The sequence below is a fragment of the Cervus canadensis genome, chromosome 23, assembly GCF_019320065.1.
Source record: "Cervus canadensis isolate Bull #8, Minnesota chromosome 23, ASM1932006v1, whole genome shotgun sequence".
Classification (NCBI taxonomy): Eukaryota; Metazoa; Chordata; class Mammalia; order Artiodactyla; family Cervidae; genus Cervus; species Cervus canadensis.
The window spans coordinates 20,533,111-20,559,794 of record NC_057408.1 but is presented as its reverse complement, the minus strand read 5'-3'; the positions used below and the strand labels follow the sequence as shown (position 1 = coordinate 20,559,794).

The 26,684-nt window shown below is 40.4% G+C and overlaps 1 protein-coding gene across 3 annotated transcripts in view; it reads left to right on the top strand.

Moving 5' to 3' along the window:
* Positions 1–26,684, top strand: part of ZNF407 (zinc finger protein 407) — a 374,140-nt gene that overhangs the window by 237,642 nt on the left and 109,814 nt on the right. For all 3 annotated transcript variants that reach the window (XM_043444134.1, XM_043444136.1, XM_043444135.1), the window contains exon 8: positions 15,831–16,009. In XM_043444134.1, the coding sequence (XP_043300069.1) occupies positions 15,831–16,009 (179 nt within the window). The remainder of the gene's footprint in view (positions 1–15,830; positions 16,010–26,684) is intronic.

The window sequence follows — 26,684 nt, the reverse complement described above, 5'->3', positions numbered from 1 at the left end:
TTTAGGTTAAGAATGTCTGTAAAGACAAGATGACATCTTTCCTCTCTCGCACATCTTTCTTTTGTTAATTAAGAGGATGTGGCGCAAATCCTCTGTTGACTTTTTCCTACTTGTGAGAAGCAAGTTGGCTAAATATACTCAGTCCTTTCTTTCTTGTTTGTGTTTTTTCATCTTGAGTTACAACTTTTAAGAAATACATGAAATGTCATAAAACAAATTAGAGTTTTCCATAGAGAAAAAAAGTGATAAGTTTTTAGTGCTTGCTTGTGCTTAAGTAAATCAGTTAATCTCTTAGATTTAATTATTTGAGGTAGAAATTGGTTGGCACTTAAATCTGAGAAATTTGTTTTGTTCTAAAAACCTCAAATAGCTTTACTTTAATAAAAAGTAGAGTTCTGCCCCACTTCCCACTCCCAAATTATATTTTTCGCTTGGTTTTAGATTGTCTTCTCCCATCAGCAAGCCTGGACTGTAGGGCCTGTGGGATTGTGTGGGGATGGGGGCAGGACATCCTGGGGGCTGAGTCCCCAGATGTTTGCTTCTTACCCCAAAGGCAGTGAGTGTGTAGATAGTGGAGAATATTAAGGAGGAAACTGACATATTCATATTTTGCTTTGCAATAGTCACTGATGCGGTACAAATGAGGAGCCAGAGAGGGACACAGCAGAAGTTGGGAGAGCATCTGAAAGACAATTGCGAAGGTGCAGGCAGAAGTAATAAGTAACTAACCTTAAACCAACGTGGTAGCCATAATGGGTTGGAGAGAGGCTGATCTCAGCGCTTGTCAGGAGGGCGAACATGGTGACCAAGTGGGTGACTTTGAGGACCGAGTGACAGAAAGATGCACGCCATCCTGCTGATGCCTCAGCCAGGGCTGCTCGGCGAGCAGCGGCCACTCACCAGGTTCTCACCCCTGGAGGAGAGAGATCCCTTTGGCAAAGTGATGATGAGTGTGGGTTGGCTTTGAAATGACTTTGAAAGGCCCATGGATGCCCACATGGAGACGAGCCCGGAAATGTGTAGGTCAGTGTTGCTGTACATGGACCTGAAAGCACTGATGCGATTGGTGTCTCCCTGTGGTGAAACAGCGGGGCAAAGAGCAGGTATCGGAGACACGGAGCAGTAGCCTCCCAGCAGTGGAAGGGACCTTGGGCAGCGGGAAGGAGCCCCCGGGACAGGACACCTGCCTCAGCTCCCAGAGGTTTTCTGCGGGAGCCCAGATCCAGCACCGGGGTAGGAGCAGAAGGCACACGTGTGGTCAGAGGTGAGGCCGTGGGGAGAAGCCAGAGCAGAAAGCTCAGTCATGTTGTATCTGAGTGTTTTCATTTGCTTGCTTAAGATTGCTTTTAAAATCTTACTTAAATACTTACATGCCGTGGTGAAAGAGCCAGCTGAAATAGTGACAATGAACAAATGCCTAACTATACCTGACGACTCAGATGGCCCATGTCAGCTGAGGGTTTTGTGACAGGTTGGGGGCCCTGATAATAATTTTGAAACATCGGCTGTGCCTCTCTCTTGAATTGGAGAACTCCAGCTTCATACCTCTGAACATCTACGCCCAACTGCCGTGACAATGCTCCCACATTTGGGGACACTGCATAGTGCTAAATTTAGGTTTGTTGTGGTCAGAGTTTTGAATCAAACAACACAGAAATTGTGTCATGGGATTGCTCTGCTCTCCCCTACATAGACACCCAGTCACTGGGATTTTATTTGCTTTCTATGGAGAATTTATTTCCACAAAAGATTGTGCTGTTCTGACTGTTAGATACAATTCAAAATTTTGCTTGGCACATTTGAGGGTGACCATTTAGCCAACAGTCATTTAAATGTCATCTTTTAAAGTGTGTCTTCTTTTCTGTGACTTATTCTAAACAGTTTTGCTCATGGTTTCGGACTTTTCTAAGACTGGCACATCTAACAGGCCCCCCTAGTGATGTCAGAAGTCTGTGGAATCTCACAGGCATTTACTGTGATGACCCCCATGTGTATTTACAACTCTTTCTGTTTGTTTTACCTGCATTTGTTTGACTTTATTAGTAATCACAAATATGGTATAACTCTTACCAATCACAGCTTTAATTATATTCTTTGTGTCATTTGTACTAAAACTTCTGTTTCACCCCATTTTAGATTGATCCCTACCTTCTTCAAATTGCCATATTTCTAGAAACGTGTAACTTGACTGGAATGGTCCTACCAAGAGAAACGTCATAATGAGGACCATGCGGCAGGGGAGTTAGTGTGTGTATGGCTTGGAAAGAGAAGCGAATATATCACTCCGCGGGGTGAGATAGGGTGCATGATTTGTTTCCATGACTTAGGGCGGATTATAACTGCTGAGTGTTGGTGTCAGTTGCACTAAACCACTAAAAAGTGGAAATAAGTCATCTATACTGCCCCGCAGGTTGATGCATGCTTTTCTTTTGCATTCACTCGCGTTCTGTTTGGTTTCCTTTGATTCTATAGGAATTTTCGCTTCTTTGTTTTATTATAAATTCCAGTTCCATAGGAGGGTTATGGCTGCATCTCAGAATTTGGTTTTAGCTTGTCTTTCACCTTTAAAAATGAAAAGCGCTTTTCCCTTTGCAAATTGAGATAGTTCAGGACATCTTGCCATAAATTTTTGGCACCATTTCTGTGAGTACATAAAGGTAATAGAATTGATCAGCGTAGTCCCCCTGAGGTAGGTTCATTTTAGCACTGGCTACAATGTGTTATTGAAACGGTTGGGGCAGCTTCCGTCCTATTGGCTAACACAGCTTTCTTGAGGAAGAAGGTTCTCAAAGACACGACCCAGGAGTGGCAGTGAGTAAGTGTGTCGTTGGAAGTGTACCCTCAGACTCAAGGAGCTGTGTGCCTGGGAAATATATGGACAATATCAGCATATATATAGGTACACACACACATAAAGTTACATGTGTCTCCCAATTAATGATTTCGTGTGAGCTGTGTAAACAACGTTATGAATATAAAGTTACACAATCCAAATCTTTCTTCTTGTCGTATGTGCTTTGTTTTCAACTACGTACCCACACACACGTATACTACCTTCCTTCTATCCATTTTTAACACAACAGCCTTCTAAAGCATTGTGTGTTCTGATGTAAAAGAGATTCAAAACAAGGCTCCAGCTTTATTCTTACGGCTCTTTTTTTGGTTTAAAGGTGGAATATATGTTTGCTTTAGCCGTAAAAGCACAATCAAGGCGCCGTGATAAGTGAGTCGGTGCTGTAAAAGTGAAACGGATTCTGCCTTCACTCACATGAGCTGTAGAAGGGGGAAGCTTTATTGTCCCTGGGAAAGTGATAAGGCAGAGTAATTGTATATTATACTGTCCCGGAACATCTGCCTGAAGACTGTTGGAGCAATTCATCTATCATGGACGATGCAGCATGTTTTGTCTTTCTGCTTTAACCCGTCCCCACTGCTGGCCTGCGTGGAGGTTTTGATAGGGACTGCGCCTGGGCCCGGGCTCCCATTAATCAGTCCCCTTGTTCAACACTCCAGCTGACATAATTACAACCTGCGCACAGCAGTTATTCAAGTCGAGTCCTTGTCACTCGTGGTGCGAAACTACACGGCGCCGATCCCGGAGGAGATTGCCTTATCACACAGAACAAGGGCTCGCAGGAGTCGAAGAGAATAGAAATGGGGAAATGTCTTCCGGGAGTACTATATATTCCTTTAAAATAAGACATTTGAGAGACTTACAAGGGACAAAGGGAGGCATTGTGTGCGGTGACTGAAATGAACCGGTTATGATTTTTAAATGCATTACATGGAGCAATTTTGTAAAAATGGACATAGGTTATTAAATAAACTCAGTGGCCCCCTTGTCATCAGTGATTCTCTTAAGTTTTTCTTCAAAAGTGATCACGAAGCTCTGGAATTATGGTAGGTTGAAATGCTGCTTGGTAGGGCTCAATTGAACAACGTGAATAAAATATGTGTTTTAAATCTTCTGTAAATATACACTTAACTCAGAGAGGTTCGTAAGGAAAAGAGAGTCTGGGAAGAGCCTTTCAAGAGCTTTGCAAAGACAGGGAAGCTCACTATTCCCTCTGGCCAGAAAATAAACTTTGTGCCTTACTCTTTGTTGCACCTCCTCTGTCTGACTTTATGACGGGTAGCTTACTGACCAGCTCCTTGGTGTAGCAGATGTGAGAGATGTAGTCTCCTTTCAGCCACTTAAGAAATTTAAAATTTTATGGCAGCCCCACCCCTGCCCCTAATGGACCAATTTATGGGCATGTCGTGAGTTACGTGGTCAGGTCTGCAAACCTCCTGGATGAGCTGTGCTCTCAGGCATGCATGCAGAAGCTGCGGGTATTGTACATCCAGCCTTTGTAGGTTTTTTTTTTGTCTCTTTGACATTATAAAATTGTCTCAGGTAAAATCACGTTCTGGCCTAGGCTCTCAGAAAGATTGTGAAATGTATTTTTGGTTCTGTAAAAGTTCCATTCTATCACCTTAAGTTTGAAAAACTTTCAACTAGAAAAGCTACAGTAAACTACTACATATACTGATATTTATGTCTTGAATTATAAAGTAGTATCGTTTGTATGCGACTATTGCAGGCAACAGTTCTGTAAGGGCAGGCCTTCCTGTAGTTCCAGCCTGGCGAGTGTCTCTGCGCCTCAGCCTCTCTCCCTCCTCGGCCTCTCCACCTCCTCCTTGCCTCCTCTCTCCCTCCTCCAAGTGTGATTCCAGTGACTTAGCAGGCTCTATTCCTGTTCTTTGTTAAAGATCCTTTTCTTTTGAAGGCTTCTCATTTACATGCCTTTCCTGGTTTCCAAGCATTTCATTTTGCTAAGCCTGGCTAGTTAACAGAAAGGAGGAGAATGACACTCATTCTGTAAGGACTTCCATCCATCCATCCATCCAGTGTTCAGTCATGTCCAGTTCTTTGTGAATATAAAGGTTACAGACTCTGTGGGCTGTAGTGTGCCAGGCTCCTCTGTCCGTGGAATTTCTCAGGCAAGAATACTGGAGTGGGTTGTTATTACCTTCTCCAGGGGATCTTCTTCATCCAGAGATCAAACCCGTGTCTCCCTCATTGGAAAGTGAATTCTTTACTGCTTGAGCCATCAGGGAAGCTCCCTGAAAGGACATAAGTTTGTAGAAATAGAGTAGGGGAGGGCTCTATTTATTTCAAAGGTCCAATATAAAACGAATGGCAAGGTAACAATGAGCAGGATTTCCACCAGTGTCACTGGAACCACAGTGACGGGAAGTGAGACAGGAAGAAGCATCAAGTATGGCTAAACTCAGGGCCAGTTTTCACCAGTCGTGGGCTTCAAGCAGTAGATGTCATTGGCTCATTCTTGAAAAATGTTTTTGTCATCAAGTTAGTTTGAGAAACATTCTCTTTTTACCACCCTCTTCAGACACATAATGAATAGCATATTGAACACTCACAGAGTTACTGCTGTTTAAAAAAAAAAATGTAATTTGTGTAACTGAAATATGTGAGACATTGGCCACCAAAGTATTTTCACTGCAGCCCTATAGGCATCATGCTGGACTAAGTGGAATGTTGGGGTAGTTCTGTTTCTTAAAGGCTGTTGTTGTTGTTGTTCAGTTTATGGCATTTGTGTTCTGAATTTTATCCAGGAAAACTTTTTCCAATCAAGAGTATAAAAATACTTTCTCATATTTTTCTTTTAGCAGTTTAATAATTTAGTGTCCTTATGTTAACCTTAAAATCCAAACAGCATTTGTTTTTGCATGGTATAAGAGCAGAAGAGTCTGTAAGTTATCTTTCCTCATGTGATAGGCAGTTGACTGAACACCATTTGTTGTGTGACCCATCATTTCCTCATTGATCTGAAATGACATCTTTATCCCTTGTATACAGGGGTCTTTGTATTCTCTGTCCTGGTGATGTATCAGGTTCGACAGTCCCAGTGACATTCACCTGTTGGTTGAATACTGTTGATAAAATATCCCATTTTAGTCACAGGTTATAATTTTTTATTCTTGTACCTCTAGCAATCTAACCAGCACAACTGTTTAGTAATCCAGAATTCTCAGGCTCTTTCCTTGTGGGCCCTTTAGTGGGAACCTACGTGGCAGAGGGCTGTGTGTCTCGGGCCATGTTAGGTGAATCGTGCAGGAAGCCTGAGCAGCTGCCTCGGGCTCACCCTCCACCTGCAGGGACTCACAGCGTTATTTTCTTCCTCCTCAGAGAGTCCATAGTGTTTCTTAGACTTGGTGAATTTATGATTAAATACTGCTGGTTTAAAAAATGTGGAAACTTCTTAAATTTTGTTTACATAAAGCCTTTCATGGGATTATTCTTTATTAATTGTGGATTATTGTTTTAATGATACAGTGGAAACCTCGTTCAACTGAACTTTAGATAATTATGCCTTATGATACACTTGTTCCAAAAGAAACTTAACTACAGAGGGAAGAGGAAGTGGCTTTCTAAATGTATAGGCATACAACGCTATATAACTGTGGGGTTTATTTTTAAAATAAATTGAAGTTGCCTTTCATAATAGTAAGTAAATTGCTAATGATGATCCAGAGAGTTGAACTCTATTGCTTTCAACAGAAAGACTAGTCGTGGTGATAAACAGTGCATTGAGCACCTCCTGTATTTTCTAAACTTGTTTAATGTCATTTACCTTAATCTTCATGACAGCCTTATGAGACACATATATTATTAGCATAAAACAACAAAATACCCCATGGTCTGAAAGTGTGGGAGACAAAGTACTTTAAAAAAAAATTCTGTATTTCTTTAAGCAGAACTTTCAGAATTTTTAAATGTCAGGTTAGGTACATAACTTGCCAAGTTGTTAGCAGGAGACCAAGATAGTGGTGAATTTCATACATAGAAATTTGGGAGTGGTGAGGCAGATACATGGCTTCTCTTGGGGAAGGAGTATTGGGATCCATGTTTACATTAGCGTGTGACATCTGTACCTGCTCTCTCTGCATTTCTATATTAAGATAATGTTACCAGTACGCATTAGTAAATACACAGAAATTACCTGATTGTCTCTTAGTGATATTACTTTATTATCAGCCCAGGTCTCTCTGCTTCCACAGTTAACTCTCCACATCCACCACGCCAGCTCACCTGATGCCTTGAGGGGGAGGTGGTGACCCGGGAGGAGAAAGAGCAACACAGGTGGATGGACTCTACCAGACATGAGTCCTGTGCAGCCTGGGTCATTTCAATGGATGAGCACGTGCAAGACAGACCAGCAGACTGGGACAGAAAATCCAGACTCAGCTTCAAATAAATCAGATATTCATGGAGAGAGCACTTCAAGTCAGTGAGAGATCTGGCAAGCAGTGTGGAGACACAACTTATACCATGCTCTAGGGGAATTTTGAAAGGACTCTAATACTTAGTGGAACACTGCAACTATTCAAGTACTAGAACCAATAAGGGACAATCCTTTTATGACCTCTAAGTAAGGAAGCCATAGGACAAAAGATGAACAAAATAAAACATTTCTGCTTCTCAGAAGATACTATAAACAAAGTCTAACTGAAAGTAAGGAAGAGATATTTTCTACTTCTGTCATAGACAAATGAGTTTATTTCCCTTATGTATAAGAGAATGACTAACAACCGTTAGGAAAACAACTCATAAAAATATGGAAAAATGGTACAGAGGAAGCAGAATACACATGGCATTTCAATATTTGAAGCAACTTTATTCATTACAAGAGAAATGCAGATTAAAACTGTTAAAAGTTGGAAATTGAACCCCACCTTGAGCTGTCATTTTTCACCCACCACATTGGCAAAAACTTGGAAGTTTGATAACACAACACACTACATTGGCACGACTGTGCAGAAACAGGCTCTCTAAAACATTGTTGGTGGAAGTGTGAATTGCTATACCTCCTCTGGAGGGCCATTTGGCACCATTGATCAAAACTACAAAAGCATATGCCCATTGACATTTGAAACAATTCCACTTGGCATTGTGACATTCTCTTGGCATCCTGAGAAAGAGAAAGTTTCACAGGAGAATTCATCACAAGCTTGTTTACACTAGATTATTCATCACAAACTTGTTTACACTAGTGAATGATCAGAAACGACCTAGATGCTCAGCAGTAGAGGATCAGTTAAATGTGGTGTTCTCTGTCCTCACGAGGAAATTCTGTGTCGCTGTTAACAAAGGAAGAAAAGGAGGAGAAGCCGAGGGAGGGAGTGGTGGGGTGGGGTCGGGGGGACGTCAGGAAGGATGCTGTGTGCTCATGTAGTCACGTGGAGAGGTCCCTGTGCCCTGTCGTTAGGTGAAAAAAGTAAGATGCCAACACGTGTTATGCCAACAGATTTACATACAAGAAGAGGGGAGAGAAGAAAATACAGTATGTTTATGCATTGAAAAAAAAATTGTTAGTTCTCCCAAAAGATTGATGGGCAGTTAGTGATTCTGTGTCCGTGGTCCAGGGTGGGAGGGTGGTGATCCAGGCTGTGGTAGGAAGAGACTTCGCTGTCTCTGTCTCTTATTATTAGACTGTTTGATGTTTTAAATATGTGACGGTATGTTTGTTTAACAACTTCAGTGGTACAGTATTTTTTTGATAACTGAAATCACATGTATCAAAAGAGAAAAAATAGGAGCTCTTCTGGGATGAACCATGCTCTCCTCTGCTCTCTTGGATGGGAAGTTTCCTGCTCAGGAATTGGGACGTCTAAACCGGATTCTGCTGATGACAACATGTGGACAGGTGTCAGCTTTCAGCATCAGTTTTCCCTGCTGAATGACTTGATCCCTTTTATTAAGGAAGTTTCCTGAGTGACTACTAACTGCAGAACTTCTCCTGAAAGAGCAGGCCCTGAGCCTTTGGAGTGGGAGTGCTGACTCCAAGACCCTAGACTACCAGAGAACTAACCCTAAGGAGTATCAAATAGTGAGAACTCACATAAAGGAAACCACTTGAATACAAGACCTGGCATCACCCAACTACCAGTAGAACCCTGTGCAGGACACCTCATCTAAACAACAAACAAAACAAAAATACAAAGCCAGTCATTAGCAGACAGGATTACCACCTCACTCAGCCTTGCCCATCAGAGGAAAAACGAACAAACAAACAAAAACTCAGCACAAATCTCACCCTATATGAAGCTTATACAAACCACTGGACCAACCTTAGGAGGGCAGAAACCAAAAGGAAGAAAGAATTCAACCCTGAAACCTGGGAAAAGGAGACCTCAAACACAATAAGTTAAAAAAAAAAAATGATGAAAAGGCAGAGATATGCTACACAAATGTAGGAACAACCTAGAAACACAGAAGTCTGAATAAATGAAGAGGAAACAGGCAAACTACCCGAAAAAGAAGTCAGAAATGATATTACAGATGATCAAAAACCCTGAAAACAGAATGGAGAGAATGCAAGTTCCAATTAACAAAGACCTAGAAGAGTTAAAGAATAAGCACACGAACAGCACAGTGACTGAAATTAAAAGCAGAAGAAATCGACAACAGCAGCACATCGGAAGCAGAAGAATGAGTCAGGCGCCGGAAGGTAAAGTGGTGGAAATAACTTCTGAAGAGCGGAATCAAGTAAACAGAATGAAAAGAACTGAGGATATGAGGATAGTGTCTGGGGCAATATCAAACGCAGCAACATTTGAGTTATAGGGGTCCCAGAAGAAGAAGAGAAAAAGAAAGGGTATGAGAACATTTTTGAAGAGACTATAGTTGAAAATTTCCCCAACATCGTAAAGAAAATAGTCAATCAAGTCCAAGCGTCACAGAGTCCCATATAGAATAAACCCAAGGAGAAACACACCAACACATACTAATCAAACTAACAAAGACTCAACACAAAGAAAGAATATTAAAAGCAGCAAGGGAGAAGCAACAAGTAACATACAAGAGAAACCCCAAAGGTTTAACAACTGATCTTTCAGCAGAAACTCTGCAGGCCAGAAGGGAATGGCAGGGTATATTTAAAGTACTGAAAGGGAAAATCTACAACCAAGATTACTGTACCCAGCAAGGATCTCATTCAAAATTGATGGAGAAATCACAAGCTTTTCAGACAAGCAAAAGTTAAGAGAATTCAGTACCACCAAACCAGCTTTCCAGCAAATGTTAAAGGAACTTACATAGTGAAGAAATACAGGAGAAAAACAGACCTGCAAAATCAACCCCAAACAATTAAGAAAATGGCATTAGGAACATATATATCAATAATTACTTTAAATGTAAATGGATTAAATGCTCCAACCTAAAGACCCAGACTGGCTGAATGGAAACAAAAACAAAACCCATATATATGCTGTCTACAAGAAACCCACTTCAGACCTAAAGACACATACAGACTGAAAGTGAGAGGATGAAAAAATATATTCCATGCAAATGGAAGCAAAAGAAAGCTGGAGTACCAATCCTCATATCAGATAAAATAGTCCTTGAAAGAAGGTTACAAGAGATTAGGAAGGACACTACATAATGATCAAGGGATCAATCCAAGAGGAAGACATAACAATGCACCCAGCATAGGAGCACCTCAATACATAAGACAAACACTAACAGACATAAAAGGAGAAATTGACAGTAACACAATAATGATAGAAGACTTTAACACCCCACTCACACCAATGGACAGATCATCAAAACAGAAAATTAATAAAGAAACATAAGTCTTAAATGATACATTAGATGAGATGGATCTTATTGATATCTTCAGGACATTCCATCCAATGCAGAAGAATACACCTTCTTCTCAAGTGCACATGGAACATTCTCCAGGATAGACCACATCTTGGGTTAGAAATCAAAACTCAGTAAATTTAAGAAAATTGAAATTGTATCAAGCATCTTCTCTGACCACAACACTATGAGACTAGATATCAATTACAGGAAAAAAACTGTAAGAAACACAAACACATGGAGATTAAACAATATGTTTCTAAATAACCAACAGGTTACTGTAGAAATCAAAAGGGAAATCAGACAATTTCTAGAAACAAATGACAATGAAGACACCACAGCTCAAAACCTATGGGATGCAGCAAAAGCAGTTCTAAGAGGGAAGTTTATAGCAATACAATACTACCTTAAGAAACAAGAAAAACATCGAATAGACAACCTAGCTTTACACTAAAACAACTGGAGAAAGAACGTAAAGCCCCCAAAATTATTAGAAGGACAGAAATCGTAAAGATCTGAGCAGAAATAAATGAAAAAGAAATGAAAGAAACAATAGTAAAAATTAATAAAACTAAAAGCTGGTTCTTGAAGAAGATAAACGAAATTGACAAACATTTAGCCAGACCCATCAAGAAAAAAAGAGAGAAAAATCAGATCAACAAAATTAGAAATGAAAAGGGAGCGGTTACAACAGACAATGCAGAAATACAAAGGATTATAAGAGACTCTTATGAACAACTATATGGCAATAAAATGGATAACCTGGAAGAAATGGACAGATTCTTATGAACTTCCAAAACTGAACCAGGAAGAAATAGAAATTATGAACAATCCAATTACAAGCACTGAAATTGAAGCTGTGATCTAAAGTCTCCCCAAAAATAAAAGCCCTGGACCAGATGACTTCACAGGAGAATTCTATCAAACATTTAGAGAAGAGCTAAAGCCTATCCTTCTAAAACTCTTTAAAAAAAATTTCAGAGGAACACTTCCAAACTGATTCTACAAGGCCACCATCACCCTGATACCAAACCAGACAAAGACAACACAAAAAAAGAAAACTACAGGCCAATATCACTGATGAACGTAGATCCAAAAATACTCAACAGAATTTTAGCAAACAGAATTCAGCAACACATCAAAAAGCTAACACACCATGATTAAGTTGGGTTTATTTCAGGGATGCAAGGATTCTTCAATATACACAAATCAATCAATGTAGTACACAATTTTAGCAAATTGAAAGGTAAAAACCTTATGATAATCTCAATAGATTCAGAAAAAGCCTTTGACAAAATTCAGCGCCCATTTGTGATTAAAAATCTTCAAAACATGGGCATAGAACGAACCTACCTCAGCATAGTAAAGGCCATATATGATAAGCCTACAGTAAACATTATTCTCAATTGTGAAAAACTGAAAACATTTCCCCTAAGATCAGGAACAAGACAGGGTGTCCACTTTCACCACTGTTATTCAATATAGTTCTGGACGTCCTAGCTACAGCAATCAGAGAAGAAAAAGAAATAAAAGGAATCCAGATCAGAAAAGAAGAAGTAAAGCTCTCACTGTTTGCAGATGACATGAAAATCCTAAAGATAGTATCAGAAACAAAAGAGAAAAAATATTTAGTAGAATTTTTTTAAAGCTTCCTTTTCCTTAAGTTAAATAACAAAAACTTAACTTATGCTTTTGTGTTAATAGGCAGCAAGTGTGTAGCATTGACATAATTTTGTGGTATTCTAGAAGACCTTGTTGTTTGTTATTTTACTAATTTATTATTTTAAAATGCAGTGCCTCTGAACTTATTTCCCTTATTACATATTTTAAGAAGCCCTAAAATTAATCAGTTACCATCTCTGGTCCTTTTACTAATTGCCCAGCCAAGGCCATACTTACATATATAGAAAGAAAGCTGCCTTAAGACTTTCAATATGTTGTATTTCAAAATTGCATTTGAAATGTCCTCAGACTTTACACTGCCTTCCTCATAAACTCAGTGCTTGCACTCGTGGGCCCAGTGAGTCCGGCCTGAACCCCTGTCCCCACGAGGCGCCTATAGTGTCGCACTGAGCCGTCTCACCTCCCGTGGAACCATGCCCTCACCCCCCCACCTCCCGCTGAACACCCCTCCATCTGTCCTTTCTCTTGAGCCTCACTGTTCTGATTACTACTGCTTCATAGAAAGTTTTATAATCAGAAAGCGTGAGTCCTCCAACATAGTTCTTCGTGAGATTGTATCGAGTCTTGTAGGTTCATTTCCATATGAACTTTAGGATCAGTATTGCGACTTTGGTAAGAAATCCAGCTGAGATTTTGATAGGATTGTACTGAATCTGTACATCAATTTGAGGTGTATTGCCATCTTAATAATATTAAATCTTGCAGTCTAGAAACATGGGGCAGCATATACTCTTTACCTTAAGAGTCAGTGTCAAACAGGAGAAGGAAATGGCAACCCACTCCAGCATCCTTGCCTGGAAAATCTCATGGACAGGGGAGCCTGGTGGGCTGCAGTCCATGGGGTCAAAGAAAAAAAAAAAAAAAGAGTCAGTGTCAAACTAAAGATACATTCAATCGCTGACTCCTGATAATTGAATGCCCTCTTGGCATTGCTGCTGTTATTTCCTGGCAAACCAAGGTTGGACCTTGTTTGGAATAATGTCTCAAACCATCCTTACTTCTCCTGCCTGACTTGTTCTTCGTTAGTCCCTCTTCAATGTACCATTCTTATTACTAGTTGTAAGTTCTTTTAATATTTGGGAAAAAAATACCATTTGGGGGGCTGAGTATCATTCAGAACTGCTTGGCTGAAGGTATCCAGCCTACTTATTGTCAACTGAATGTTGCAACATTGCTACACAGTCAGCTGTCTGTCTCTTGATAGTCTCCAGTGTGGGGACTGCAGTCTGCAGGTCTCTGTAGCTGCTTTAAATGATGTTGATACAATATGTTAGAGCTTCTACTTTTTAGGCGTGGACCACAATAGTTTGATTTCAGAGTTGTTCCTTTTTATCTCAATATTTTAAAAAAATTTGTGTTGTATGACATCAGAACAGATTATGATAGCACACAAATATGCCATTATCCATGAAATATATCTTTTCAACTGCAGATAGACATTGACTGTATTTTCTTTTCATTTGCATATATTTAATGTTTCTTAGATGTGTGTATAAAATAGATTAATATACACACATATTTATTACTTACATAAAATCAAGTATACAAATAGTATGCACATCACAAATAAAAAGAAATAGGTATAAAATATATGTATAAAATGATCCTTAACCTAAAACACCAAGTCCCACACCAGTTCTCCCTTTTTTATTCTATATTTTTAGATGAAAGAAGCTTCTCTCCTTTTTAACCCTCCCACTCCACTTTTACTTGCTTCAGTAACAGTCCCCTGATTGCTAGATTCCACATGCAGTTGATGTTCTAAGAGATATTGGTTTAGTTTTATCCAAGATAGACATGTCTCAAAAACAAAATATTCTGCTTTCAAAGTCATCTCTTCCTTCCTTCATCAAAGATTAAGTATCATTGCTTATACTGTCCCCCATTTAAGTGGGCACTACCCTGAAATGTGTGGATTTTGGTAATTTTCCTTCCCTGACCAGCGATTGTCCTTGGTGACTCTTAATGCCTTGCCTTCTCCATAAAGGGAGAATGTAGGTGGCACCAGAGAATCAGCAGTCCTAATAAGCAGTCCTAATTAAGTACAATAGCAGACTTCTGCTCACTCCCGAATGTCAGCAAACAGTGGTGAATTTAGGACTGTCTGTGCTGCCACGGAAAAACACATGGGAGGTGGTCTGCAGACGCAGGTAGTGACTCGGCACGGCTCACCCTGCCAGCTGGGGAATCCACAACTGGCCCTCTTCCTTTCCATCATCACTGGGTGGGCGTTTCGTTCACCTGCCTTCAGATGGTCTTCTGTGCTACCATCTTGATGCAGAGTTCCTATAAAGTTGGGGATGGTAACCACATACGCTTCACCAGCTCCCCGGGTGCGTCCCCAGGTGCAGTTATGTGTTACACACAAGCATGATTCCGCTTAGTAGTGCGGGCCGTGAGAGCCGCAGACGGCCTCTGTGCAGCCTTCCGTCATCTGAATCCACGCGCTGTGAGATGTGTTTGCTAAATACCTGCAGTGTCCTAACTTTATTTTCTTCAAATCAGCCTGCGGGATTTTGTCCTTCAGCAGTACTGGCAGGAAAGACTGATAAATATAGTGCTTTCTTTGGAATTTCATTTCACTCTGTCAGAAATCTGAAGCCATCTGATTTTTTGTTTCCTTCCAGTTAAGCACCTCCCTCTACACACACACACACACACACACACACACACACACCTGCTTGAATATGTGTCGGGCACTTTCTAGTGATGTTCTGACAACAGCAGAGACAGAGGGGAGGCAGCGGTGTATGTGGACAGGCCTCGACTCGGTCGCTGACCCCGCGCTGGGAGGGACGGGAGCAGACGAAACAAACACTGCCTCGGCAGCAGCGGCCTGTGCTGAAGGTTCTGGTCATCTCAGGCCTGGCGTTTCTGCATCCGCAGGAAGGGGTGGGAGAGGAGCCCACTGTCAGGGACAATTTAGTGTAGAATACTCGGGTCTTCCGCTCTTTATTCAGCCCATCCCTCTTAAAAACCTGCGCCCATGCAGAAACCTGGCTGGCACTTCGCGCATTGCCCAGATGTGAGGTGAGGGGCTGCTCGCAGCTGCGTTTCTGTCTTCAGATGGTTTGAGAGGTTGACTTAGGAGCCGCTGTCGTGACAGAACTAGAAGCCAAGGCACCTTTGTTTCCTTGGCGCTGCAGTTCAGCGGGAGTGGCAGGCCTTCCCTATGCAGGGCTCCTCGTGGTGAAAGGTGTGTTCTTGGGATTAAGGAAACTCCTTCACTGCCCTCAAGTGGTACCTGAATAATCTGTATTAAAATCATAGAACTCGGGGCTTTCTGTTTCCGGTTCTGCATAGAAATGAGTCACTCAGATAAGAGAGCAGCCTGGAAATTAGCCCCCAGGAGACGGAAGTTCCCGCCTCCTGGATTAAACACTTAGCGCAGTGCCTGACACACCCGAGGCCTGTGTGAGGGGTCACTGACGTCCTGGGTTGTGGTCCGATGTTAGTGGTGTGACCTTGCTTCCGTTTACTCTTCTTTCTTACTTGGTAGGTCAAACTGTGCTGAAAACATCCGCAAACACATTCTCCACACGGGCAAACATGAAGGCGTCAAGATGTACAACTGCCCCAAGTGTGACTACGGCACCAACATCCCCGTGGAGTTCCGGAACCACCTGAAGGAACAGCATCCAGACATCGAGAACCCCGACCTGGCCTACCTGCACGCAGGTAGGAAATGAAACCCTACAGGAAATGCTTCGCTCCTGGCAGTGGCTGTCAGGCTGTTTGTGCGTTAGCATTTATCTGAACGTGGTAGCATGTGTGACAGTATCCGCCTCAAGACTGAGAAAAAAGTATCCTTGCTCTTGTCCCCTCAACTGTGAAAGCAGCTCTTTTCCATTCTGTTCCGTCAGGAGCAAATATGGTGAAATAATCTCCCCACAGTTGTTAAGAGCAAATATTCCAAATGCAGTTGAACTGAGACTGTTCTGGGTGTTTGAGCTTCATATTTTGACTGATGATAAGGTTTTGAACATTTTTCAACAAATGTTTATGATTTGAATTGTCATGCCCTATTCCTTGCCCTACGGTTTTCCGGTAAGTACTGGAAGGGGAAGCGTGTGAGTGAGGAGAGCAGGAGAACCCAGAAGGGGTAACAGAGCACCCTGGGTCCCAGGCGTCAGCCAGGATGGTCACACAGGATGCGGGCAGCGGTGGAGGTGGCAGGGGCTGCTGAGATCGTCCCTGCCTCGCTGGAGTGGCTATCAGATGCTGCGGAAGGACCAGCAGCGCAGCCCCAACTGCAGGTTAAGCACAGGGATGCCTGCAGCCCAGCTTGGCGGTCAGAGAACCAGAGGGCCTAGGTGTGAGTTCTGTGTGGGCAGCCAGGTGATGGGTGGGAGGGTGGGGGCTGCTGAGGACGCATCGCCTGCAGGACGTCTAGAGGAAGTTCCTAACCGGAGCCCAGACAGGAGTGGATTTAAATAATGCCAGGTGATCAGGGGATGTTTCCAGCAGGTACTTTGGAGCTGTTGGAGCTGTACCTAAACTCTCCTCCCGTTCCTGGCTGGGTGGGTTACAGGCAGGCTTACTGCATCACTGCAGGTTTATTTCTTGTACGTAAATTGACGTGGTGGTATCTATGTAAAGGGCCACTGTGAGAATTTAAAAAGATAATTGGCTATGAAGCTCTTAGCAGGCACCGTGCAGAGGATTGTGAGTGCTGCTGCTGCTGGCCCTGTGATGCTAGTGCTTGAAACTCATGGAAATCCCACCAACGTGCAGCACTGCCCTTGCAAAGTGTGTTAGTGACGTATGCTCACGGAATGTCTGCGTGAAGGAGAGAGTGCTCCATGAGTTAGAATAATAGTCCTGATACGTTTGATATTGCATATAAGGTTGTTATTTGTTTTCCGCTGATATGTTCTTCCAGATTTCTGTTTATGCTCATATGATCGACTCTTTTAAGTCACAGTGAAGTGTCCTATTTAGTCATCTCTGCTGTACCCATGTCTGTGTTTGAAAAAGAAAAACGGGGTCAATACTCTGCTTTTGGGTGAGGTTGTTACTGAAAAGCTTTTGAACTAGATAGATTATCAGTTTTAGTTCACAAAAACAGATAAAGTCAAATTGAAATATCTTCTGGCCATCAGTACCCATGGGTTCTTTATTGTTATGAATGCATGACAATGTAGATGTCAGAAAATATTGCTTAAAAGCTGGTACTTCAAGAAATGGCCAAGTGACACCATCGAAATTGATGGTAGGTTGTCAGCACTGTAGCATTTTCAAGGTAGTTTCACAATGCCTGCTTTTCAAGATGCAACATTGATGTATTCTGTCTCTCTCTTCCATTGCACCAGTTAGGCATTGAAAGTAGGTCATTTTCCTAAAATAAGGTATGTCTAACTTGTTAGATGAAGTAAACAGCAAAGAAAAGGGAGGAAGCTAATTGCAAACCAAAGAAACACATTGCTTTTGCTTATGCCACTGCTGCCCTAGTCATGCAGTGTTCCTTTCGAGATATATTTGTATAAAAATTTACTTAGTTTCTTTGTGTATGTGTGTATGCTCTTGTGCATAGAATCCTAGTTTTCTGTTTGTGTTTCTGTGATTCTGTTAGAACCTTTCTCTCCGTAATTAATAATAGCATTCCTCAGGATTTTTACATTAGTTCACTTGGGGTGTTTATTCTGCCCTGTGTAAGGCAGTATCCCTCTTCAGTAATATATTTGCTTTGATAAACTTAGCTCAGTTCAGAGAAAACTTTTAAAGGGCAGAGTTTTTAGACTGACTTGTTGACCTTGTAGTTCTAAGTCATCTGTAAGCCCTTCCTGAGTAGGTGGGAGGCGCCTTCCTCAATGTGAAGGGGAGATACTGAAGCAGCTAGGGCTCCTCTCCTCCCAAGCCGTCTGGTGAAGGATTAGGCAGCACTTGGGGTAAATCTATGACGGATGGTACCCGGGAAGGTCCAGAGGTGGTCTGGACTGCTCGGAGTGTCTTAAGGCCCTGACCTGATGGCGACTGGCAGCTGCCTTCTCTGCTGTCAGTACTGCTGATCTGTTGAGAATTCCGTGATCCAGAGCTCAGTGACGCATATGAAGCAGTTCTTTTCAGCCACCCAGAACAAGTAGACAAGTGCACTTGAGGTCTGACTTGTGGCTCTCCCATGTGGCTCAAACGTCTCGTGGCCTCATGAGAAGGAAAACATTAAACACCAGCAACAGAAAATACTGTATATAATGTCATTGGGGGTATTTTAAATTTTTGTTGAGATGCTATTTGGAAATGTATATGTTAAATGAGGTGTTTAGGTGTTTTTTTTTTGACAAACAGTTCTGTAGAAAGAGTGTTTCCTGCAGCGTGCGTGCGCGGAGGGGGCCTGCAGGGCGGAGTCCGGCTGCCTTGCAGCGTCCCCTGTGTCTGTGTGCGAGGCCTTCAGGGCGGGATAGGTTCAGCCTCAGCCCTCATTCCCCTGCTGAGTGACATGGGAAGCCCTGCTTTACCTGTAGGGATCTCAGTCTGTACACTGGGCATGCCAATGCCTATAGCGCATTCTCAAAAGATCTCACAGAGATGGTACAGTGTGTAAACTGCTGGACATGATAATGTTTGACATCCATGTTTGCGCAGTTTTCTTCTTCTCTGTTTGCTTCTGTTGATGATTCATTGTCTTTTTTCTCAATTTTTGAGGGGAATTAGGAGAATGATTTTGATATAATTTACCATTTCATACTCTGGAGAACTAAAGGCTGTATGTGAGCTTTAATTTCGGCTATAGCTTTTTTGAATAACAAGATACAAATGGCTATTTATTTTTTGAATAAAAGTGGATTATTTAGGAATCTAAGACATTTAGGGATCTTCTAATTATCTTTTTGTTAACCATTGAAATAGTAATATAAATTGATTTCTAGCTTACATCTACTATGCTCACAGCACAGAGTCTGAATTATTTTAATCCTTTGAAATTTGTTTATACTTTCTTTATGCCTAGGATTTGGTAGGCTTTGGTAAATGTTTGAGATACTAGGAAGTTTGGTGTTGTTTGGTGCTATATTCTGTTTCTTGTATATCACTTATCTCATGTGTTAACTGTATTGCTCAGGGTGTCTCTTTCTCACTGATTTTTTCAATATTAACCCAATCAACTGTGTTAAGAGAAGTAAAAGCTCCCCACCATGACTGTGGAGTGTCTGTTTTTCTGTTAATTTTGACTTTACATATTTTAAAGGTAAATCACTGGGCACTTGGGACTTTACATTTGTTTTATACACATACCCACCTGTGATAAAGAGAAGACACATCGTTCTCTATCACTGTTGTCACTGTGAATCTTCCTTTTTATCTGTAGTAACATTTCTTGCCATCATTCTGTATTTCATATTGTATAACTATACCAGCTTCCTTATAAACAGCATATAGCTGCATTTTGTTTCTGCTGTCACAACTTTAACTTGAAATATTTTTTTACTTTATTATTTATACTTAATATATTTATCAATATACTCATCATAGTCAAAACCCCAAACCACTGAAATGCAAGTAGAGTGTAGAAAGGTTTGTGTGTTTACCCGATGGAATACCCTACAGCAGTGAGAATGACTGAACTACAGCTCAAGTAGCAGCCTGAATAAATCCCACAGTCGTACCTGTGGATGAAGGTAGCCAAACAAAAAGGAGCGTATTCTGTGTGATTTCGTTTTTCACTAAGTATTGAAACAGCAAAGAGTATTCTGTGGTGTTAGAAACCAGGGTCTGTTTTCCCTGGGATGAGAAGCAGGGGTGTGGTTCTGTTTCTTATTTCTAACATTGGGAAGAGGTTGTGTCCAATTGGAGAAAGTTCTTCAAGCTGTTCTATGAGTTGTGTACTGTTTGAAAAACAACAACAGGATTCCCTTAACCCTAAATTTCTAAGGAGGTTCATTTAGGTCCATTGTAGATCTACTATGATGAGATTTTTACAATCACATTAATCCTCCAACATTGACGTCAAATTATAAGTGGCCAGAATTTTTCTGTCATTTTACATTACAGTTTTTTTATAAAGTGAAATGTACTTCATCTCAAAAATGACCTTTATTTGAGCTTTAGGGTTTTAACTATTGTATTTCTCCCATCTCTCTTATACATGAATAAGCTTGGTGTTCATTCACTACACCTTGAGAAGGAATTAAACACACTTTAAGTTTTTAGTACAAGTGACCTTCAGTTAGACTTGGGTGGTTATATCTCAGAATACTTTAAAATAACCTGAAAGAAGGGAAGACAGAGAAGAGAAGGTGAAGGAGAGGGCAGAGGAGGTATGCCAGAGCTCCGCTGATCATACTGACGAAGAAGATTTTTTTCTCACAAATTCCAAGAGACAGCCTCCACATGACACCTCTGCTGGTCAGATTGGAACTGTGCTCACTGTGTGTGTGTGCTTGCACACAGATGCACCTTGGGGCCCCGGGTGTGGCAGGTCAGGCACTGCGTGGAGACGAGGAGTTTGGCTTGGTTGTCCCATATTCTCCTCTGAGAAGCCGGAACTTTAAATGTAGTAAATGTTTATGCCTTTTCCAAAGGTAAGAGTCAGATGGTGTTCTCTTTTCAGGGGACATTAAGTATTCAGTGATTGCTTGGTGCTTTTCCTAATTTCCTTAAACCAGGTGGCACAGTTGGTGAAGAATCTGTCTGCCAATGCAGGAGTCCCAAGAAGCATGGATTTGGTCCCTGGGTCTGGGAGATCCCCTGGGATAGGAAATGGCAACCCACTCCAGTATTCTTGCTTGGAAAATTCATGGACAGAGGAGCCTGAAGGACTACAGTCCATTTGGTCACAGAGTCAGTTAACGACTGAGCACCACTTGAGTCCTTAATTTTTCTACTGTCATATTTTTAAATCATATTTGTATTGACACGATTTTTTTTAGTTCTTATATATATTGTCATTTACATTATATATTAGATTATTGCCTGTGCAAGATGATACCACATGAATCTATCAAACCCTTTTCACAGATTAGGGTTTTTTATTCTTCTGTAAGGCAGTCAGCTTTTAATTCTTTATGACGTGTATTATTTAACTGCATTCGCTTGCATTTTCCTCTTATCCAGTTATAAGAATAAAAATGTAAGTTTGACTGTTATCAAAATTCCAAATCCTTTTTCTTTTTAATGGTAAGCAATTCAGTACCATTTAAACTATTTTTAACTGATTCCTTAATTCTATCCAAGTGCATCACTTTATACTCAGGAAGATTAAATTTCATATTCCACCTCTGAGCCCATTTGCTTAATCTATCTCAGTTAAGATAAAACAGCTGTAGTCTTTTGTATCTTAACCATTCCCTCTCATTTAGTGGTATATTCAAATTTCCTAATATAAAAGGTTTTCTTCATCATTAATTAAAAACATTGGCGTTCTGATATATGAAGCTTTGTGGAGTGTAGTCTTTCCTGAATTCTTTGGCCCTCTATTTTTAACCCCCTTACTTTCATCCCCTTTTGTTAGTTGGGTACCCTGACACATGCCATGACATTTTGTACAATAATTCATTTTATGAAAAGGTCCAAAAATCTCCAAAAATCCTGACAGTTTCTCATTGGTTCTCCCTTACATAAACCAATTATTACTTCAACTTAAAAAGGAACGAAATTTTTTCTGACATGATTGCCTTTGGTAAATCCATGCTGACTCACTCCTATTAAATTGTACTTCTCCAAATGTATCATTAAGCTCATCCATAAGTATCATCTCAAATTTATTTCCTAATATAGATGTTAGACTTACAGCTCTATAATTTTCAGCCTCTCCTCTCTTTCTTTTTAACCTTCAGACTGGATTCCTTGTTTTCCAGTCTCCTAATACTTCACCACTTAACAAAAGACTTCCGAAAATAATTAACAGTTCAACGATTTGATTCCTTAACCTCAGACATCATCCATGGGTTAATTTACTGTTTTTCTTAACTGCTGCTAAATGTCTTTGCTTCTTTCAAACTCCTGTCTGCACACTCTGGTGCCTTCTGTGAGGCCGTGTCTGTCCATCATGGCTGGGCAGATTTGGTCTTTTGCTAATTGGCCTTTCTGTTCTCTCTCTCTCACTCTCACTCCTGTTGGAATTCCTAAGTTTGGAGTGTCTTACATTCTTTGTAGTCAATGGCTAAATAATGTCAAAGCACTATTTTTCCATCCATCTCCTTTTTTTCTCAGTGCTATAATTGCTCCCCTGGACCATCTTATCAGTAAACATGCTGTTTACTGGTAATAAGTTAAACTGACTCTTCACCGTTTCTCTTTTATTGAGTAATATATTGATAGAGGTTTTTTCAGAACTTTCTAATTATGTGTTCTTAAATATTCAAAAATTTAATGTGCTGAAGAATAAATATGTCCTCGCTAACATGTCTCCAGTATGTCTAAAAACTTCCTTTATTTGCAGAGCACCATGGAGCAGGTTAAAGGAATGTCTGTGCCTGTGTGTCTCTCTGGCCACTCTCTGCTACTTCCTTCCTGCAGTGCTCCACACTCTGAAGGGTATGGAGTCCTGTTTTAGATGGTTAGCATGGAGAGTTGAAGAACTCTATTATTTTACACATTTTTGCCTTTTCAGTTACAAAGAAAGAAAGAAGAGTACTGTCTGTGCCAAATTTTTCATTAGATCACTAAATCCTCAAAACAACATTATTTGGTAGGTGTTACTCCCAATCTAATGATTTAAAAACAAGTTAACTTGCCCATTGAAATCCATGCCTATTTGTCTTTAAGAGTTTGCCAATTACATCACTGTGCATATACAAGAGCTTTAAAAAGATCAGCTTCTATGCATTAATGAAATTCTTATTGTGGAAGCCTCAATACTGAGTTTTAAGACACCAGATAATCTGAAAACAAGTACTAGGAAATAGCAGAATATAATATAATTAAAAAAAATTCCTATGAGGGGTAAATGTTTTCATAGTACTTCTACTCCCTGGTATAGAATGTAGGTGATGGTTGGGTGGATGGATGGAGTCAAATGAACTTGATTATAGTGTCCTGACTTTATTACAGCTGAAATGTGTGACTTTAAACAAGTCTCTTAACCCATGTCTATATTCTCAGCTGCAAAATGTCTAGCAGTGTTCAGCCTTTCCTTTGAATATGAAGTTCAAATTAATACATATGAAAGAGCTTTGAAAAATATTATTAATACTGAGATTTTCTTTGAAATAAAGGTATTAGGCTTTGTTATTGCTCTTTCAGTAGCAAGAAAATATTAGGAAAGGACTAGATGAACTTTTACATTTATTTCAAGTTGCTATTGAGGATAATGTCTCATAACTATATATGTGTGTCTGTATTACATGTGTAATACATGTATTAATGTCAATCAGAGCATATATCCAAAGTTAGGGCTAGAAAAGGTCTACATGAAATTTTATTTAGAGTAGAAACTTATTATTTGAATTATTTCTGTTCTTTGTATATTGCCCACTATACTCTTTATTTTTAAAGCTGTTTTTTCTAAAGAATATGGTCTTGAAATCTCCTTTCTAGTGTATAATGTTCTGTGAAGTGCTTAGCGGCATTCACAGCGTTTAAGGTAAAGTCGGAGTACACAAGTAATGTACAGCCTTTGTTAGTAATGCCTGATAGAATTCACTGAGAACGTCTGAAGTTTATGGAAACCCACTTAGGTAATTGTTTCTGATGGATCTCAAGCCTCAAGAGCCCTCAGTCTCATTTCCTAGCTACATGATCATAGAGAGAAGTTTTAAAGTGATATTTGATTTTTTTCTTTTCCCAGAAAAAAACTCTATCCTCTTTTTGAAGGGAGGCCTCGCTGCGTGTAATTAGCCTGTGTGACTCAGAACCACGTGGAAGCTTTTTCTAGGCTGCGCTCCTCCCGGCTCAAGGTTACACAGGCACGTAACAAGATGGTTGCCTCATCAGCTCGCAACACTGTGATCTTATCTGGACCAACATTTGCAGCATTCATGAGCTGAATTCTGAAAGTTAAAATAGTTTAGAAACAAAGTTGTGATCTTATCACCCCTGACAACTTCATTTATCAAAATTTTAAGGGAAACAAAAATTGTGGAAAGTTATAGTAGGCCAGTATGCTTTTATCAGGTAATTGATGTGGCTATTTTTTTTTAATATACAGACCTTTTACCATCTATTTAATTCAATATAACTTATGTTTCTTAAAAATTTCTTTGCCCTCCCAGACACATGCTGACCCCAACTAAAGTGCAGGTTTCTAGGAGGAGACAGGTAGGTGTTGACAAGTGCACCTGTTGGTGCTGCTTCACAGGTGACTGTCCCCTGCAAGGCATTCAGTGACGAACAGCGTCACAGCTCCTTCAGAGTGTGAGGAAAATGTAGGTGTCTTCTTTAATTAGCTTTGAAGTTTAGTTCCAGAGACGTAAAAATGCACATTGTTATTCATTTGTAATTTCATTTATTTCTATTTTTAGCAAGCAAAATTGCCATTTAGCAAGTTTTCCTTGTTTTAAGTTTTTATTTTGAAATAAACTTACAGAAGAGTTACAAAAATAGTACAGGGAGAGTTCCCATATGGCCTTTACCCACCTTCCGTAAGTGTTAGCCTTATATAACCGCGGTGCAGTTGCCAGCACCAGATGTTGACATTAGCACAGTACTCTTTTCTAGCTCTATGTTCTTTATTCACATTTCACCAGTCTTTCCAGTCTGCTGTTTTTCTTTTCCACAGTTCAGCTCAGGAATCAACACTCCCTTCTGTTGTTGCGTCTCCTTAATCTTCTCCAGTCCGCAGCAGTTTTTCAGCTTTTCATTGTCTTACATGACCTTGGCACTTGTAAAGAATATGAATCCGTTGTTTTTTAGAATGTTTCTTATTTTGCATTAGACTGATGTTTACTCATGACCCAGTTGAGGATCTTCAAGAATTCCTCAGAATAGATATAGAGTGTATCTAAGTTTGTTGTTGTTGTTCCGTTGCTAAGTTGTGTCTAGCTCTTTGCTACGGCATGGACTGCAGCACACCAGGCTTCCCTGTCCTTCACTGTCTCCTGGAGTTTTGCTCAGACTCATTTCCATGGAGTTGGTGATGCCATCTAACTGTCTCATCCTTTGCCACCCCCTTCTCCTCTTGCCCTCAATCTTTCCCAGCATCAGGGTCTTTTCCAATGAGTCATTTCTTTGTATCAGGTGGCCAAAGTACTGGAGGTTCAGCTTCAGCATCAGTCCCTCCAGTGAACATTCAGAGTGGATTTCCTTTACGATGGACTGGTTTGATCTCCGTGCAGTCCAAGGGACTCTCAAGAGTCTTCTCCAACACCACAATTTGAAAGCATCAATTCTTTGGCACTCACCCTTCCTTATAGTCCAACTCTCACATCTGTACATGACTACTAGAAAAACCTAACTTTTACTATACTTGCCTTCGTTGGCAAATGATGCCTCTGCTTTTTAATATGCTGTCTAGGTTTGTCATAGTTTTTCTTCCAAGGAGCAAGTGTCTTTTAATTTTAAGGGTATGTTAGGACTAATGATGTAACCTGGACCAGTTGAGTAAGATGGCATCTCTATATTTCTCTACCACAAGCTTACTATTCCCCCCTTATTAATTAATACATATCTCAGGGCAGATACATTCAGATTATGCAAATAGCCTGTTTTCCCTAAGTATTTACCCACTGATTTTGACATTCATTAGTGGATCTTGACTACAACAAGATCTGTGGTGTTCTAATGGTCATTTGCTCTTTTCCTCATTCCTTCTACATTTAATTGGAATTTTTCTGTAAGGTGTATCTGTTCCTTCCCTACCAATTATTTTTTGCTCTATTAATTTGTACCAGTATGGACTTATCTTACTCTGGGGTTTATAATTCTGTTTCATTGTTCTTTATTTTCTTGCTGAAACTGCTTCAACTTCGGCCATTGCAGGCTCTTTCAGGTGGACTCCTGCGCCCTCTTACATGCCCCCACCCTTCTGTCAGCATCTGTTTACTTTCTGGCACCAAAATGTGCTCCATGTTCATTTGGTGGTGGAATCAATCTCTTTTTAGGAGCCTTGGTTCCTTTTATTGGAGAAGGAATTTAGAAAACAAGAGACATCCGCTGGATGCACACCTTGCTTCTGCACACTGTTTACTTGTTGGTTTTGTCTCAGGAGACAGAACTAGGAAATGGGTGTGTGCATGCTAACCCCTCCATTTCCATAAATAGTCATCATTTTATTTGTCTAAAACATAAATCATCTTAGCTATAAAACCCTTAAAAGAGAACTTATAAACACATTTTTGTGTCCGTTGATTAAGCAATAGTTTCTTGAATATGACACTAAACTATGGGAAATAAAAGAAAAAATAGATGAGTTGGGCTTTATCAACATTTTTTGGGGAAAAAAATGTGCCTTAAAGTATACCATCAAGAAGATGAAAGCAAA